The following is an 18,863-nucleotide window of genomic DNA, read 5'->3' on the forward strand; positions in this document are numbered from 1 at the left end:
AAGCTTCGAAGTATTTAAGACAGCCCTAACTGGGACATTTCATATAGAGCTAACGTGAGCTAACGTTGGCTACCGAGCTAATGGAGGTATCATGCACTCGACTATTGCTGGAGCATTTGTTGATATCAGCAGCTATCAGTAGCTAGCCAGCTAGATACCGTTAGACAATGCCTCATGTATTAAACTAAAGTGAATAGTTGACTGGGTAATTTTGTTTAAACAGTAACGATAGCTACGTAGCTAACGTTAGCTCACGGTCGCATGCACTAGACTAGAGCAGACTATTTCCCGAGGCAATAGGAGCCTCTGTGTTGACACAGGTGCGGGAGGGGCAGGGGAGGAGGCGGAGGAGCAGTGCGCTGCAGCTCTGTGTGTCTGAGAGAGAAGTCAGCGAGTGAGATCTCCGCTAAGAATTGGATCATGTTTTTCGATTGGTTTTCACGATCGGCGAAAATAAAGCATTATCGGAATTCACCGATCTCATATTTATACTGAATATCGGCCGATACCGATCGCTGGCCGATCGATCGGGGCATCCCTAATCGATATGTCCATTGGCTGATGCTATATTCCTTTACTGCATACTGAATTCAGCGTCCCAAAAAGTATTCCAAGCTACAGGCTACAGGCATAGCTTCAGGCTAACATGAAAATTCACTGCAGGATGAAAAAAAACATCATCCGTTCTGCCACAGGGAACACTGCATTATCGAGACAGCGCCCCTACGAGGATCTGGCCAGTAATGCACTTTTCCTAATCCCAAAAGTAGGGTAAATCTGCAGTGCCGCTCGGTGACATTGAGTAGGTTATTAAAATGCAATAAAAGCAAAAACAAGTTTACCACGTGGTTGGCCCTTTAAGCATGGCGCCAAATCACGTATATACGTGGTTGGCCATGAATGTGTTAAGTGTGAGTTTGGCTGGTTTGATGGCTGGATGACCAACTGGTTGTTTGACTGGACAGTGGACACCTTGCTTGCTTGATGACTTTGGGGATTATTTATTAGCTGGATGATTGGTTCAGCGTTTCCGTTAGCCGGTAATTACCGGTATTTGTCCGGCAAAATCTCTTGAAGTCCGACATATTTAATTTCTCCGGTCTTAATGTCCGGTGAAAATAATTCCCTGAGTCTAAGCACAATTTGATTATTTGAATTGTATTAAAATAGGCTAAAATTAAATAGCCTATGCGATGAACGAAACGATCATTACATTTGTTTCCTCGTTGCTTCTAATAATGACAACGACGTTGTCAGCGAGAGCTTTAAAAACGTAGGTCTCGGTTCGCTTCATCGGACCAAACGCGAACCAAATATAGGAAGTGATTATTATTACCACTGCTCGCAGCACTCACTGCAAAACAAGCACACTGCATCTAATCTCTCTATCTATCTATCTATCTCTCTATCTATCTATCTATCTATCTATCTATCTATCTATCTATCTATCTATGTCTGTGCATCTTGGGAAGAAGGAAGAAAAAACGCGGCTTATTATTATTACCGAGGCGCGCGGCTTATTATATTATTAAAACGGCTACTTGTGGGCACTCATAAAAACACCGTGGTCTACAAGTTGTTTAGCGAGAGGATGGTGGTAAAGTAATGTGCTTCAATAGAACAATGGATCAATGCCATGTCAAAACTCGGCTCCGCTGATCTGGGCTCCGCAGTACACACACAGACACACACACACGCGCGCGCGCACACACAGGATCGCAGCCACACACACATTTCCACTGTCCAATAGACAAGCGCCCTTTTCGACCGCGTGACATTGAGGTGGAGAGAGTAGTCACGCAAACCACGATAATGTTGCCGGCTCTCTGCTTTCTCAGTTCTTCGCTTGATATAATTAATACAAATGTCCAATATAACGGAATTCGTTAGCTCATAAAAATGTGATTATAACAGACTTATAATAATGTGGTGTCGGACCGACTGCCACATACACGGTCTATTTTATTTCAAGTCAGCAGCAGCACGGAGACGGAGTATCGAGGGACTTATTTTATTTGGAATATATTAATGACTGTATACGCAAAAGTAGCCTAGTTTTAAGTAATAATATTATAAATCTACATGCCTTGAGGATGACATTCTTTATATAGCCTGCCTATCTCAATTGTTTTAAAGCTCAATAAACTATGACCGGAATTAATCTCATTTGTCCGGTAGTTGAAATCTTGCAGGTCACGGAGACCGGCAACAATTTTTTCTAACGGAAACCCTGGATTGGTTGTCTGCATGACTGGTCTGATTGACTGGTCTGATTGACTGACTGACTGACTGACTGGCTGGCAGACTGACTGAATGTTGTCTCGCCATTGTCTTGACTCCTATGTATATTATATATTGAATGTTTGGTGCTAGCAGGAAGACGTTTATATTAAATATTGAATAATAATATGATATCTAGAGATGTTCCGATACCATTTTTTCCTTCCCGATCCGATTCTGATACTACCGATCCGATACCAGTGCATACATAAAAAATAAAATAAAAAATAATATAAATTATAAAACCTTTTTTTTCTTTTTTTTTATACAGCTACTGTTTTATATATACTGTTTCTTTTAGTAATACCTATAAAGTAATGGTATTTATTCAACAACAGGTGATTGTATAGATTAGTATTAGTATCAGTAATTGAAAACGATCTCAATGAGTTCACCCATGGCACATTAGTTCCACACGGACATTATTCGTTGCTGCTTCCACAAGGCTCCGTTTAGGTTAACTACTGTAGTACCAGAGGCTCTATTTTTGCACAATAAATATTCAACATTCTCTTTTGAGACTCCGCCTCAGACTCTTATCATTTGGCACTAAAAGCTAAACATTGTCACCGATATGGCTGTCCACAACATGTCATTAATTGTGTATGCGAGGTGGTCGATCAGTGGTCAATCAGACATTAACGAGAGCTAGGTTAGCTAGCATGAGCTACCGGTAGATGGAAAGACTGTAACGTTACTGGTGAAAATGTGATTTAACTTGGAATACTCCTTTGCCAACTTGCTGTACTTTGCTTGCAGGTCTGCAGCCATTATTGCTGGATTATGAATAGCCCCAACTTTAGCCACGGTAACGTTAAAGCTAAAACTTTAACGTTAGTTAACTTTCGGTTAGCTGTTCAATGCTAATAACACCACCAAGCGAACCCATCAGAGCGCTCTGTCGGGACGATGGCAAAGTATCTGGAAAGTATCTGCTGTTAAAATGACAAATGGCATTGACACTTTAATTCACGGTTGGTTAAAAACACGTTTGTTTTATAATGCTCACTCAGCAGACAGCAGTGTTGTTGATAAATGACGTCATATGGTATCGGAGCGCTGAATTAGTGGGTACTGGCCGATACCGATAGCAGCATTTTAGGCAGTATCGGCGGCATTTCCGATACTGGTATCGGTATCGGAACAACTCTAATAATATCTTCTCTACAGGTGACACTAGGTGATGTTTGGTGCTAGCAGGAAGAAGTTTGTGGAGGGGGGAGTAGAGAACGACTACAGCGATGACTCCAGTCTCTACTACAGCCAACAGTCCATGTTCCCCTCGCACCGCAACGACAAGGATGTAATACATATATCTGTTTGTCTGTCTGTCTGTCTGTCTATCTGTGTCTTTATCTGTCTGTCTGTCTGTCTGTCTAGCTGTATCTTTGTCTGTCTATCTGTGTCTTTATCTGTCTGTCTGTCTGTCCATTAGGGATCCCCCGATCGTTCAGCCAGCGATCGGTATCGGCCGATATTCAGTATAAATATGAGATTGGGGAATTCCGATAATTATTCTCCAGAGAGGTGATTATTCGCATTAATGCTTTCTTATCGCCGATTGCGAAAACCGATCGATGACGTGAAAAACATGAGCCAATTCTCAGCGGAGTTGGTGTCATTGTCGCATGTTAACTAACCTAAAACATGTTGTCGGTGGTGTGGAACTATTAAGTGTCTGACAGATGCAACAAATGCCATCTGCAATGTATGCCAGGATAAAATACCTCGTCGGGGAAGCAATGTAAAAAGTTTCAACACAACAAATTTAATAAGACACTTGGAGAGTTTGTTAAGCTTACCGCGGAGAGTACAAAGAAAATGTCAGAGAAAGAACCAAAACGGCCCCTAACGCAAACCACTTTAGATAGCATCCGTGCGTATAACCGTGATAGTCAGAAGGCTAAGGCGATCACAAGAAAAGTCATGTTATTCGAAGCGGAGTCCGGGTGCTGATAGGGTTGGGCACCGAAAACCGGTTCTAATTAGGAACCGGTTCCTAACTTCCGGTTCTGGAACCGGAAGTAACATACCTGCATTTCGATTCTTAAAAAATAAAAAAATATTTAATTTTTTAATTTGTTTTACTTTGTTAATTAATACCCTAGTTACAGTACAGCAACCAAATTAAACTGTATCAAGTAAACTGAAAATGTGAATAGTATGATTTTTTTTTTAAATTAAAAAAAAAAAAAAAAAAAACTCCTACGAAATAAGCTGTGACCTGCACCTCAAAGAATCGGAATCGAGAATCGTTCAGAACCGGAATCGATATGGAGAATCGGAATCGGAACCGGAATCGTTCAAATCCAAACGATGCCCAACCCTAGGTGCTGATCCTGGGGGGTCCTGGGGAGTGGGAGTGGGGGAGGAAATGTTTTTTTGTGGTGTCTGCGGTAGGGCTGACCTTAGAAGCTTTTTTTGGCAATCGAAGCTTCGGGGCCGAGCTTCGATTTAAATTTTATGTTGTGGGACTTGTACAGCACGTTGGTAAACTTTGTTGTTTTTAAATGTGCTCTATAAATAAAGTGGATTGGATTAATTAATTAAGTAGCCCCTTTCGTGACTGTGACACAGCCAACAAGGTTTCACTCGGCTGCGCTGCCTGGGTGCAGTGGGGCTGCTCTCACAGCCAACGACATGACATTACATAATTATGTTGCAACCTTTGTCTATCAAGCAAACAATTATATAAATATTTATATGTAGTTGATAGAGACAAAGGCAGAATTCGACTTAATTAAGCACGTTTTATTAACCCATTCTTCGCCAGGCATTGTACCCTTCTTATACCATCCTCTGCCAGCTCTATTTGTCTATGGAGATTAGGGGTGGACGGTATGGTCTAAAATTTATATCACGGTATAATTTGAAGCATAGACGGTAACGGTATATATCACGGTATCAGTGTTTCCGTTAGAATACATTTTTTTGCCTGATAGGCAGGCTATATAAAGAATGACATCCTCAAGGCATGTAGATTTATAATATTTTAACTTAAAACTAGGCTACTTTTGCGTATAAAGTCATTATATTCCAAATAAAATAAGTCCCGAGTCGAGACTCCGTGCTGCTCCCATTGCAAACAGCGGGGCTGGATTTTGCTAGAAGCATATGTAGCTGCAGAGCCGCAGAGCCAGTGGCTCTTTCAGGTCGTTCAGCCGTTTGGTGGGGGGGCGCTGTTGAGCGGACCTGTGACCAGACCTGAAAGAGCCACTGGCTCTGCGGCTCTGCAGCTGCATGCTATTTCGCAAATCCACTGCTGCAGCCGTCCTCCCGTCGTTATCATAACACTACACGCATATCATAATGTTTACAGCAAACTGTAGTTGATCACCAGGTATGTTTTATTAACGTAGAATAATTCATATAAGAAAAACGATAGGTAAGATCTCTTACCTTTCTCCACTGGTTAAAAATGCCAGGAACTGAAATTGAAACTTGCTGTGCGCCGCGGTGATATGTGTTTATTATGAAATGACAATTGCGTGTTGACACGCCCAGTGCGCCCACTGCGCGAAGCCTCCTAAATAACTTTTTCCAGTTTGCACATATCTATTATCTATGACTAATTCGATCTATTTTTAGGGGCAAATGCGATTGAAATAGTCACGCTGTGGTTACATGACGTCATTGCTATTTTAGAGCTGCACTACCGGTTACACGGTATAGTCAAAATCCATACCGTAGAGCAAATTCATACCGTTTATACCGTATACCGTTTATACCGTCCACCCCTAATGGAGATGTTCACCTACTTTGCAGGGCTATAACTTTTTTACTTGTATTGCTAAATTGACATTACTATGGCCCATTCAACATCGATTAGCTTATTGTTCAGGGTGTAGGAACGTTTTACTTTTTCATTCACACATTCATACTAAAATACCGTCCAGAGCAGACCTGGGCAATTACGGCCCACAGGCCACTTCAGGCCCTTTGGGCGTCCGTGTCCGGCCTGCAGTACATTTTTCAATGGGAGATAATGAATATTGAGCAGAATTAAGTTCAAGTTATCATTGGTTCGGCCCTCCAACAGAGTTCAGGTTTCTCATGTGGCCCCTTGTAAAAGTTAATTGCCCACCCCTGGTCCAGAGTATAAATATGTTTTTTCGTTTTCTGCAGTAATTCATAGAACGTGAGTTATAGCCATTTATGCATATATTACATCATCAAATGCAGTTTGCTAGCGATTGACGTCAGATAAAAAATTTCAATTGTACAAGGTCCTAAACGTCATGACTCATCATCTGCTGGTGACCGGAGGCGCGGGGGGGGGGTAATTTATAATGCAATGACCGACGTTAAATTAATCATGTAGTATGGGTGATATATTGATCATAGCAGTTTGTATGGATAATAATAATCAAAAACGCTGAAACTCACCGCAGCTTCCTCTTACCGTTGGGTGATCAGCGTGGTGCAAAAAGATCGCTATTATGGGATGTTGATCTAGATGAACCATTTCCGGGTTGTATAATACTATATACGTCCAAATAACGTTGTTTATTGAGTTATGGCAACCAATCGATTATCCAGTGTGTCGAGATGGAGCCCCGGGAGCGATAGCGAGTGGCGGACGGAATAGGGGGGACACCAAGCACTTCCGGCCAGGGTTTCCGTTAGAAAAAATTGTTGCCGGTCTCAGGGTCCGGTAGATTTTTATCTACCGGTCAAATGAGAGAAATTCCTGTCAGAGTTTATTGAGCTTAAAAACAACAGGCTATATAAAGAATGACATCCTCAAGGCATGTAGATTTATAATATTTTAACTTAAAGCTAGGCTACTTTTGCGTATACAGTCATTATATTCCAAATAAAATAAGTCCAGAGACTCCGTGCTGCTGCCGACTTTAAATCAAATAGACCTGTGTCTGTGGGCAGTCGGCCCGACATTAATAAACAGCAGTCTGTTATAATCACATTTATGAGCTAACGAATTCCGTTATATTGGACATTTGTATTAATTATATCAAGCGAAGAACTGAGAAATTTGGCAGAGAGACGGCAACATTATCGTGGGTTTGCGTGATGTATATCTCCACCTAGTCCCAACGACTTGGTGCTGGTCATAATGTCCGGTGAAAACAACTCCCTCCAAGCACAACTTGACCACCCGAACCGTACCAAAACAGGCCAAAATTAAATAGCCCATGCGACGAACGATTCATTACATTCGTTTCATCGTTGCTCCACCAAGCAGCCGGTCCAACAATATCAGCGCGAGCGCCGCAGTTAGTTTGCAAGAAGCATCCAGCTGCAGACCCGCAGAGCAGCTTTCCAGGTCTGGGGACCGCACTGTGCCAGCAAAGCTGGTGGGTTCTGTGGGTCTGCAGCTGCATGCCTTCCGCAAATCCAGCAGCAAGCTCTCGCTGAGCGAAGCAACGACAACAAACGCAATGATTGTTTCGTTCATCGCATAGGCCACCCAACTCCAGCCCATCCAAATACAATTCAAATAATCAAACTGTGCCCAGAGGGAACTATTTTCACCGGACACTATGACCGGAGAGATTAAATTTGTCGGACTTCAACAGATTTTGCCAGTCAAATACCGGTAATTACCGGCTAACGGAAACGCTGCTTCCGGCCCCACTTCCCCACTTCCGGTTGGCCGATCGGCCACCAGGTGGCGATATTGAACTGTTGGAGAGTTGAGTGGAGATCCACAGCACCCGTCAAGGATCCGTCGGTGAAATATGAATACCATGATGATGAAATATTGATCTCGATGACGGCGTAATCCGTCATTGGCAGATTAAGCATGGCGAGGAATGACGTCTTAATCCGTCAATGGCGGAGAATGGGTTAAGACATATTTTTATATGGGTCGGGACACTTTAAAAAAGCAGCACAATGAACACAAATCTGTCCGACATAGTCTTAAATAACAAACGGCATTGCTTCACTTCTTCGTCGACATGTCTGCTGCACATGTCCTTGTTGTTTTCAACACAGATAATCTCCACGTGCTTGTTGTAGAGAGGTGGAGTCGAGGCGCCGCTTACTTTCGTTTCATTGGAATGGAGGCGGGAAGGCGCCGCTTACTTTCGTTTCATTGGAATGGAGGCACAAGATTTTGGAGGCAAAAAAAAAAAAAAAAAAAAAAAAAATTACACTTTAAGACGGCCCTAATTACGACTACTACCACTGCCGGGCCGCCACAGTCTAGGTAATTAATGGGAAACCCTGCCTGTGTTAGACCTACAGTATAATACTGCCAGCTGCTATAACAAAACCAAAAACTATCGGTATCGGCCGATATGGCTCATAGACGATCGGTATCTGTGGCAAAAAACGTGATCGGGGCATCCTGTCTGTCTGTCTGTCTGTCTATATGTGTCTTTATCTGTCTGTCTGTCTGTCTGTCTGTCTGTCTATCTGTGTATTTATCTGTCTGTCTGTCTGTCTGTCTGTCTGTCTATGTGTCTTTATCTGTCTGTCTATGTGTCTTTATCTGTCTGTCTATGTGTCTTTATCTGTCTGTCTGTGTATTTATCTGTCTGTCTGTCTATCTATCTGTCTCTTTATCTGATAGAGCAGGGTTATGTGGTAGTATTCAACATGAGATAGAGCATGGTTATGTGGTAGTATTCAACATGAGATAGAGCATGGTTATGTGGTAGTATTCAACATGTGATAGAGCATGGTTATGTGGTAGTATTCAACATGAGATAGAGCAGGGTTATGTGGTAGTATTCAACATGAGATAGAGCATGGTTATGTGGTAGTATTCAACATGAGATAGAGCATGGTTATGTGGTAGTATTCAACATGAGATAGAGCATGGTTATGTGGTAGTATTCAACATGTGATAGAGCAGGGCGGCTAAGTGGCGCAGTGGGCAAGGCGCTCGCCACTAACGCAGGAGATGCTGGGTTCGAGCCCAGCTCTCGGCGTTGCTTCCGGCTTGGCTGGTCGTTCATACTAATACAATTGGCAGTATTAGGGGGTGGGAAAGCCGGTGGGTGGGGATCGGACGTTGTGGACAGCGACTCCTACAGGTCGGTTGGTGCGCCTGTACAGCAGAATCAGGAAGTATCGGGGGCAGCGTGAGCCTCCCACGCGTTACTCCTCGCTACTGAGAGATCGCGCTGTGCAGGTGAAAAGATGCGACGGCTGCCTCCTTGTGTATCGGAGGGGACACGTGATGCAAGGCTTCGTCCACATTGCAGGCGACCAGTGGGAGGCATGGTCTAACAACGTTCGAGACAGGGGAGGGTAGAATTCGATAATACGGAATTGGGATGGGAGAAAAATAGAAAATGGGGAGATAAAAGTAAAAAAAAACATGTGATAGAGCGTGGTTATGTAGTAGTATTCAACATGTGAGAGCGTGGTTATTAGGGCTGACCTTCGAATTTTTTTGGCATTCGAATCTTCGGGGCCAAGATTCGATTTTAATTCGAAGCTTCGAGATAAAAATATATATATATATATATATATATATATTTAAATCATTTGTTTATTTAAATTTTTTTATGTTGTGGGACTTGTACAGCACTTTGTTCAACTTTGTCAGTGCAAGGTGGCTGGGTGGCGCAGCGGGCAAGTCGCTCGTCACCAACGCAGGAGACACTGGTATCGAGCCCAGCTCTCTGCGTTGCTTCCGGCTTGGCCGGCCATCATACTAACACAATTGGCAGTGTTAGAGGGTGGGAAAGCCGGTGGGTGGGTCCTGGGCATTGTAAACAGCGACTTCTACAGTTCGGTCGGGGAGCCTTCTCAGTGAGGGAAGGATCTGAGAGAGGTAGTGCGATCCTTCCACACGTTACACTCTCTCAGTGAGAGTCCGCGCTGCCAGGTGAAAAGAAGCGGTTGATTGGCTACACATGTGTCGGAGGAAGCATGTGATAGCCTCCGCCCTCCCAGACCGACTAGGGGGTAGGTGCGCAACGACTAGGAAGGGGATTGGGAATTGGCATAACGACTAACATTGGGATGGGAGAAAAACGGAAAAAAGGAGGAAGAAAAAGATAAAAAAAAATAAAAATTGTCAGTGCTGGAAAGTTTAAACCTTTTTAAATCTTAGACAAACAAAACACTTTGCTTTCATGAAATATTGTAAGCCGTCATTTGAGGCTTTATAAAAGCAACACAATGAACACAAATCTGTCAGTGCCGAGTCCGACCTCATCTTAAATCTTAACAAGCATTGCTTGTTATAGTTAACAAAGCGAGGCAGAGTTGATTTTGAAAAAAAGATAAATATTTTCTTTATTTTTTATATATTCTAATTTTATTTTCCCATGCCCATCGAAGCTTCAAAGTATTTAAGACAGCCCTAGTGGTTATGTAGTAGTATTCAACATGTGATAGAGCGTGGTTATGTGGTAGTATTCAACATGTGATAGATCAGGATTCTGTGGTAGTATTCAACATGTGATAGATCAGGATTCTGTGGTAGTATTCAACATGTGATAGAGCGTGGTTATGTGGTAGTATTCAACATGTGATAGATCAGGTTTCTGTGGTAGTATTCAACATGTGATAGATCAGGATTCTGTGGTAGTATTCAACATGTGATAGATCAGGATTCTGTGGTAGTATTCAACATGTGATAGATCAGGATTCTGTGGTAGTATTCAACATGTGATAGATCAGGATTCTGTGGTAGTATTCAACATGTGATAGATCAGGATTCTGTGGTAGTATTCAACATGTGATAGATCAGGATTCTGTGGTAGTATTCAACATGTGATAGATCAGGATTCTGTGGTAGTATTCAACATGTGATAGAGCGTGGTTATGTGGTAGTATTCAACATGTGATAGATCAGGATTCTGTGGTAGTATTCAACATGTGATAGATCAGGATTCTGTGGTAGTATTCAACATGTGATAGATCAGGATTCTGTGGTAGTATTCAACATGTGATAGATCAGGATTCTGTGGTAGTATTCATCATGTGATAGAGCGTGGTTATGTGGTAGCCATAGACAGTCGGCTCAACAGGTGCTGTGATATTGACCTTCTTATTTGTTGGTGTTTCAGATGGTGGCGTCTCCTTCCCCCTCCTCAGCAGGTCAACTGTCACAGCTAGGAGCCAGCTTATATGGCCCGCAGAGTGAGTACACACACACACACACACACACACACACACACACACACACACACACACACACACACACACACACACACACACACACACACACACACACACACATACACACATCAGCATCGGCCAAATATTAGATTTCGATATCGGTCTGCCGACATTACCATTTTTGTGGGCTCAATTTAGAGATTGCAAGAAATCTGTTTAGTTGAAAGCAGGTAAACAGAGCTCTAAAGCTCACTGATATTTTGATGCGAGAAAATACTGCAATATTTTATATCCAATTCTTAGTATAGTTGTAATGTTAGCAGCTGCAACCAGCTAAGATAGCTAGCTAATAAAGCCAACATTAGTTAAGTTAGTCAACTTCAGTTTTTTTTTCTTTTTCTTTATTAATGTGTTATTATTAAATTGTAGTATTTTATTCAATGCAAAAAATATCATCGGCCGCCCTGCTCTTTAAATATCTGCATCTGTATCGGCCATTGAAAAACTCATATTGGTCGACCACTAATGGAAATCAGCGTTAGTTTGGTGCATGAGAAGAGGTCAGTGTTGTCATAGAAACTGTAGAAAATGTGTTCCCTCGTTACCACTGGGACAAAAATCACATTGTAAGTAGCATTGTTTCCCAGTGCTGAATGACTTCCATTAGAATGTTGGGGCTGTGACCCATCCTCTTCTTCTTATTCTAGTTTAGAACATTAGGGTTGTGACCCATCCTCTTCTTATTATTCTAGTTTAGAATGTTGGGGCTGTGACCCATCCTTTTCTTATTATTCTAGTTTAGAATGTTGGGGCTGTGACCCATCCTCTTCTTATTATTCTAGTTTAGAACGTTGGGGCTGTGACCCATCCTTTTCTTATTATTCTAGTTTAGAATGTTGGGGCTGTGACCCATCCTTTTCTTATTATTCTAGTTTAGAATGTTGGGGCTGTGACCCATCCTCTTCTTATTATTCTAGTTTAGAACGTTGGGGCTGTGACCCATCCTTTTCTTATTATTCTAGTTTAGAATGTTGCGGCTGTGACCCATCCTTTTCTTATTATTCTAGTTTAGAATGTTGGGGCTGTGACCCATCCTCTTCTTATTATTCGAGCATGATGATACTGAGGCAGTTGACATGACAGCGGCATCATCTGGATGAACATTCCAACATTCTGAATGTCACTCTTCAGCCTCAGATCACTAGCTGAAAGCTCCTCTAACCATCTAGCAGCCACCCTTCTTACAATACAACGGCAAGCGGTGCCAATACATACAAAGTCAATGAAAGATGTGAAGAGAGTGAGACAGACACATTCATCTCTCTGTCTTTCTCTCTCTGTCTCTCTCACCTTTCTCCCTCTCTATCTCTCTTTCTCTCTCTCTGTCTATCTCTCTCTCCTTCCTTCTGTCTATCTCCCCCATCTCTGTCTCTCTGTATCTCTCTGTCTCTCTTTCTCTCGGGTTCTCTCTCTGTCTCTCCTTCCCTATCTCTGTCTGTCTCTCTCCATCTCTGTCCCCCCCCCCCTCTCTCTCTCTCTCTCTCTCTCTCTCTCTCTCTCTCTCTCTCTCTCTCTCTCTCTCTAGGTGCTCTAGGGTTTCCTATGCGCAGTATGAACAGCAGTGCGGCGCCTCAGCTGAGTAGAAGTGGTTTGAGTCAACCGACCAGCCAGCTAGCGAGTCACGTGAATGCCCCCAACCCTAGCACCATGCACACCCCCCCCTCACCCAACAGGTACACGCCTCAGTGTTTCCCCAACCATAGCACCATGCACACACCCCCCCTCACCCAACAGGTACACGCCTCAGTGTTTCCCCAACCCTAGCACCATGCACACCCCCCCTCACCCAACAGGTACATGCCTCAGTGTTTCACTTTGTTTCTCTGTTATGTACAGGTTTCCGCAGGGTCTTAAAAAGTCTTCAATGACTTCCGGTTTGCGACGTTCTGGTGAGCAGTCACATGAAAGAGCTCCTGGTCAATGAATATCAAAAAAAGGAAGTAAAACAATTCAAAACGAAATAAAAAGTGAAGATTCGAGGACAAAAGAAAGAAGGAAGAATGAACACGAGGACAAATGAAAGAAAAGCAACCCCAGATGAAGTAAATACACAGATGGAAAAGACTCAACACGAGGCAATGATGCAACAGGTAGAACAAGCTAGCGGGACGCTGAATGTCAGTACAGAGAAGCTACAGGCTAACATACAAACTAGCTTACAAGCTAACATAGAGGCTAACCAGGCCACCATGCAGATTGGATTAGGAGCAATGCGGAGCATACAATGTAACACTGAAAAATCCAACGGAGGTGGCAATGATACGTCGGAGCTATGTAGAAATAAAGAAAATTCAGAAAAAGAAAGGAACCAGGTCCCAACAACGTGCAGGTGGCGGCGAGGGACACGGCGCGGAGAGGATGGAAGGAGCCGGGAGGGGAAGGAGAGAGGCCTACGGCCTAGGCCGCTGACGCAGAGGATGGAGAGGGCGCGCAGGTAGGGCTGGGCGATATGGCCTCTAAATGATATCGCGATATTTTTTGGCCATATCGCGATACACGATATATATCGCAATATTTTGACATTTCCTCTAAATCACTTAAAAATGCTTGATTTAACCCTTTGATGCATAGTCACGCCAATATGATGATTATAATAAGTCCCTGCAACATATGTTTGCATTATTAAACCATGAAGATGCTTTAAAAAATAATTTAATGAAAATGTACTAAGAGTAGTCTACTGACACACTAATAAAAAAAACTAAGACAATTTATATAAAAACTCTTGGGTGCCTAAGACTTTTACACAGTACTGTGTTTTCTATCCACTTTAGCCAAACACACACACACACATATATATATGTATATATATACACCCCCTTACTGTGAGAAAATAATAATCACACACAAAGGTATAATGGCTTATAGCAGACTTAATGATTTTAGAATATTTCAGATAATAAAATTAAATGTTTATATCATCAACTATCCAGTTAGTATTTATACTGTCTGTAACGTTTGGCTACTTTAAATCATTGAATGTAGAGAGAGAGCGAGAGAGAGAGAGAGAGAGAGGGGGCGAGAATGAACAAGAGAGCCAGCCCCCCCCCCTCGGGTTTGGTTCTAGGTTCGCGTTTTGATCGTCTAAGCTGCCGTAGGTGATGACGTCACACTCGAATGTAAACAGGAAGAGATGGAGATGGACACACACGGAGATGGAAATTGAATGATATACAGAAATGAATAACCAATAAATATGAAGTTATGTTTAAACTTCTGTTGTCAAGCGTTGTCAATATAACCCACCCCCTTTCCTCACGAATGGAACTAGTCTTGTGGAGTCCGCTTTGACCGTTTTCCAGGGTTAGCAGCATAATCCTAATGGATACCTTGGTTAGCAGCTACCGTTAGCTCATTGCTCGTGTCAATGAAATTACATGTTATTAAAGGTCCGCGCTGGTCTGTCTAATGAAATTACAACCGCAACATTATATCGCACTGTACAGCCCTGACTACACTAACGTTAGCCTATAGCTCCGCCGTCCCTGCTACACTCGGGACCAATACACTAACGTTAGCCTATAGCTCCGCCGTCCCTGCTACACTCGGGACCAATACACTAACGTTAGCCTATAGCTCCGCCGTCCCTTCTCGAGGAAAGCACTGCGAGTGTCTCTCGGCCGCGGGCGGCGCCATATAAACTAAATACTCGATGTTCGCGATATAGTACAGTACTACATCTCGGGTAGAACAATCCGCGATACATCGAGTATACTCTATATATCGCCCACCCCTACGCGCAGGTGGACCAGAACCGAGAGACAAGGACGAGGAGAGGAGGACGGGGGGAGGAAAAGAGGGGACCTGAACGGATTCAAAGCAGATCAACTATGAAGAAGGACAAAGGGACACGAGAAAGGGGTATGAAGGGCCACGGTGATCCAAGGAAAGATACAAGACAATCAACGTGGGGGACCTGGGGATGAGAATAGATACAAGAGGAAAGATAATTGAACAGTTACCCCAAGAATTATAAAACTATAACACCAGAATTTAGAATAATTAACACTATGATTTACAATACACACGTTATAGACAAACTATTTGAAATTTATTTTAAAAAGGGACACGCTGATTAGGAAACATATTGGGGAATAATACACGATGGACTGGTATGAAGGAACTACAGGATTACACGTGACACACAATACAAATGAACATGAGCATAAGAAAGACAAATTCAGAACATTGACCGGGAGCTCTGAGGCTGTCCACAGAACGAATGTTGGACTTATATAGTGCGCACTTCGCCACTAGGGGGAGCCCTCACACTAGGAGAGCCATTACTCCTCACCCATCCAACGGGGAACAGAGGGATACGATTAAGATCCTCTAACACAGCGGTTCCCAAACTTTTTTGGCCGTGCACCCCCTCTCACCTCCCGACCTAGCTGACGCACCCCCCAATGGGTTTCTGTTAGAAAAAATTGTTGCTGGTCTCCGTGCACAGATTTTATTTTTTATTTTATCTCTTCCCATGGCGACTATGGATAGGGAATTTCTTTATTTAATTAAAATGTTCACGACAACATGGATGCATGTACTCTGCCAGCATGTTTAATATCCATAATACTAAAGGTTTGACTAAGATTTGTATGACATTTTATTGTAAAAAAAAAAGAAGAGAAAAATTATTTACCCTTTTCATGTCACGCACCACCTAGAGGGCGCTGGTGCACGCACCACAGTTTGGGAACGCGCACCACAGTTTGGGAACCACTGCTCTAACACCATGGGAGCACCAATGTTGTCTTTTTTCTTTGAGTTATGTTAGAATCTGAGTTATGTTAGAATAGCAGTTGCTTTAAATGTGCACATGGACATTTGTGAAGGACAAGAATTCAAAATGTTGGACAATAATAGAGGCTTGGAGAATCTCCATTGGGGATATCTCCGTCACAAGGGGGGGGGGGCTTCTCCCTAGGAGAGCTGATTCCCCTCCAAACCGCCAACGGGGGCAAAAAGTGCTAACCATATAGCTTATTTTATTTTCATTAAATTTTTTCTTATTGTGTTTTCAGTTTAATTTTTTAAGTCATGTTAGCATAAATGTATATAGTGATATCGGTGACATGGGAGGTAAAGAAGTGGGCAGGCTGAGTTCAGTGGGGGGGAATGTCGGGGGGAGGGGCCATTGTTCCGGCGGTTCGACCCGGGAGAGGGGGGGCCTTGCGTGTTGTGGGATCGGTATAGGTGGGGTGGGGTTTCCTGGGGCCCTCGGCCGCCGTGGCCTGGGCGGTCTGGTCGCCGGGCCGGGGGGACACCAGGCTTGGGGTCGGGGGGCCATTGAGGCGTGGTGCTTTGGCCTTCTGCGGGCCTGGGATTGGGGTTCTCGGGGGCCTGGCGGTCGGGCGGGTGGGGGCTCTGGGTGTTCGGCTCTGCGCATGGTGGACCAGGATATGGGGGTGTTCTGTTTCTCGGGGAGGAGAGCGGGAGGGAGGGGTCTCTCTTATGGGGGTCAGAGCGGCTGAGCTTTGCCCAGTGGGGTCTTGTGTGTTGCGGGGTCGGTGGGGTTGGGCTCTCGGTGACATGGGAGGTAGCAGGCTTGGCTCGTGGGGGGGGGGGGGGGGAGTCCCCTTCCCTCCCCTCTACTGGGTACTGGGCCTGGCCCAATTAATTCAAGGAACCCGTGTCGCTGGGGGCCCGGCTCCGCGCTTATCGGCCTGGGATATGGGGGAGTTCTACGGGCTTAGCTCAGGGGGGGGGGGGGGGGGGGGGGCATCGTTTCCGCGGTTTGGCCCGGGAGAGTGGGGTCTTGTATGTTGTGGGGTCGTTGTGCGTGGGGTGGGGTGCTTGGTGACATGGGAGGTAGCGGGCTTGGCCCGGTGGGGGGGAGTACCTTCCCTCTCTCCTCTACTGAGCCTGGCCCAATTTAATTCAAGGGACCTGTGTCGCTCAGTGCTCGGCCCTGCTATTTCTAGGGGGGAATGGCGGGAGGGGGGGGTCCCTCTTATGGGGGTCTGGGAGGCTGAACGCAGCCATATTCAAGGCGTCCATGTTAGTGTGTTGTCATGTTATTGATGTCATTGTAGGTATTGTCTAAGTGTTGTATGTCTGTAAATGTTAATACAAATTTAAGTAAAAAAAAAAAAAAAAAAAAAAAGGCCTTCAATTTAATAATCACATTCTATCTCTTAACTATGATTTTGGATTGGAAATGTGTTATTTATTTTATAACCTACTTCCAGACAAAGCATATTATGAGTCAGATTTACTTTACCTGATGCTTCAGTATGTTTCAGTTGATATTGAAGCCTAGACCTATAATGTTGTAAAAAATATAGATTTTTCTATTATCAATACTGAATATTTTAAATGGTTTCAGTACTTATTTGACACATTATCGATACGAATTTCCCGTGCCTGCATTTTTCTCGCTCGCTCTAGCTTTAATCAGTGTGTTTTAAGACCAGTTAGCTTCACATATCCAGCTTTAATATGTCTTTTAAAACCAATTAGCTTCACGTCTCTAGATTTAATCTGTGTGTTTTAAAACCAATTAGCTTCACATCTTCATCTTTAATCTGTGTTTTTAAAACCAGTTAGCTTCACATCAACAAAATCCTAGAACATTTCATTAATAAATAGTAATGAATGAATGATTAATCTTAAATCAACAAGTAATGTTTGATGGACATAAACGTCCATGCATACATGTTTGCATCTCATATCTCAAATGTTTTATATTTATTTTGTTCTGCAGGGGTATCCTTCCAGTGAGCAGTCGGAGTATGCTGGTGGGGGGGTCGGGAGGAGGAGGAGGAGGAGGAGGAGGAGGCATGCTCAACCACAGCCAGCAGACGGGGGGGTCGGGAGGAGGAGGAGGAGGAAGGAGCGGTAGCATGGAGAGTCCAAGTCGATCGTCTCCCAGTATCATCTGTCAGCCCAAACAGCAGCAAGCAAGACAACACCTGACTATCAACAGGTGACACACACACACACACACACACACACACACACACACACACACACACACACACACACACACACACACACACACACACACACACACACACACACACTGGGCTAGATCCACAAAGAATGGATTGCACGGTGCTAATTGCACCCTTACTTACAATTCATTATGAATTGAAAATGGGCGACCCTGATGTAAACAAGATGAAAGTCTTTCTCTGGTCTGCATCCCCTTAACACTTTGATCGCCATGGTTCAAATTCATAATTTACCATCCCTAGCCAGCTCTATTTGTCTATGGAGAAGTTCCCCTTCTTTGCAGGGCTATAACTTTTTAAATTCTATTGCTAAATTGCCATTATTATGGCCCATTCAATGTCCTATATGTATTGTTCAGGGTGTATCAATGTTATACTTTTTCATTCACATATTCATACTAAAATACGGTCTAAAGTATAAGTATGTTTTTATCGTTTTCTACAGCTTTCTTCAGAACGTGATTTATAGCCCTAAATGCATTATATTGATGATCAAATACAGTTTGGTAGGAATCTGTGCGAGAT

At 43.5% G+C, this 18,863-nt stretch overlaps 1 protein-coding gene across 1 annotated transcript in view; it reads left to right on the forward strand.

The window, feature by feature from the left end:
• LOC311241389 (CCR4-NOT transcription complex subunit 2-like) overlaps positions 1-18,863 on the forward strand; it is a 64,558-nt gene that overhangs the window by 9,451 nt on the left and 36,244 nt on the right. Inside the window, exons 2-5 of the mRNA XM_084330195.1 lie at positions 3,451-3,583; positions 11,274-11,346; positions 12,911-13,058; positions 18,089-18,310. Of these exons, the coding sequence (XP_084186321.1) occupies positions 3,464-3,583; positions 11,274-11,346; positions 12,911-13,058; positions 18,089-18,310 (563 nt within the window). The 5' untranslated portion in view covers positions 3,451-3,463. The remainder of the gene's footprint in view (positions 1-3,450; positions 3,584-11,273; positions 11,347-12,910; positions 13,059-18,088; positions 18,311-18,863) is intronic.

The sequence above is a fragment of the Notolepis coatsorum genome (assembly GCF_963971535.1).
Source record: "Notolepis coatsorum genome assembly, chromosome: 15".
Taxonomy (NCBI): Eukaryota; Metazoa; Chordata; class Actinopteri; order Aulopiformes; family Paralepididae; genus Notolepis; species Notolepis coatsorum.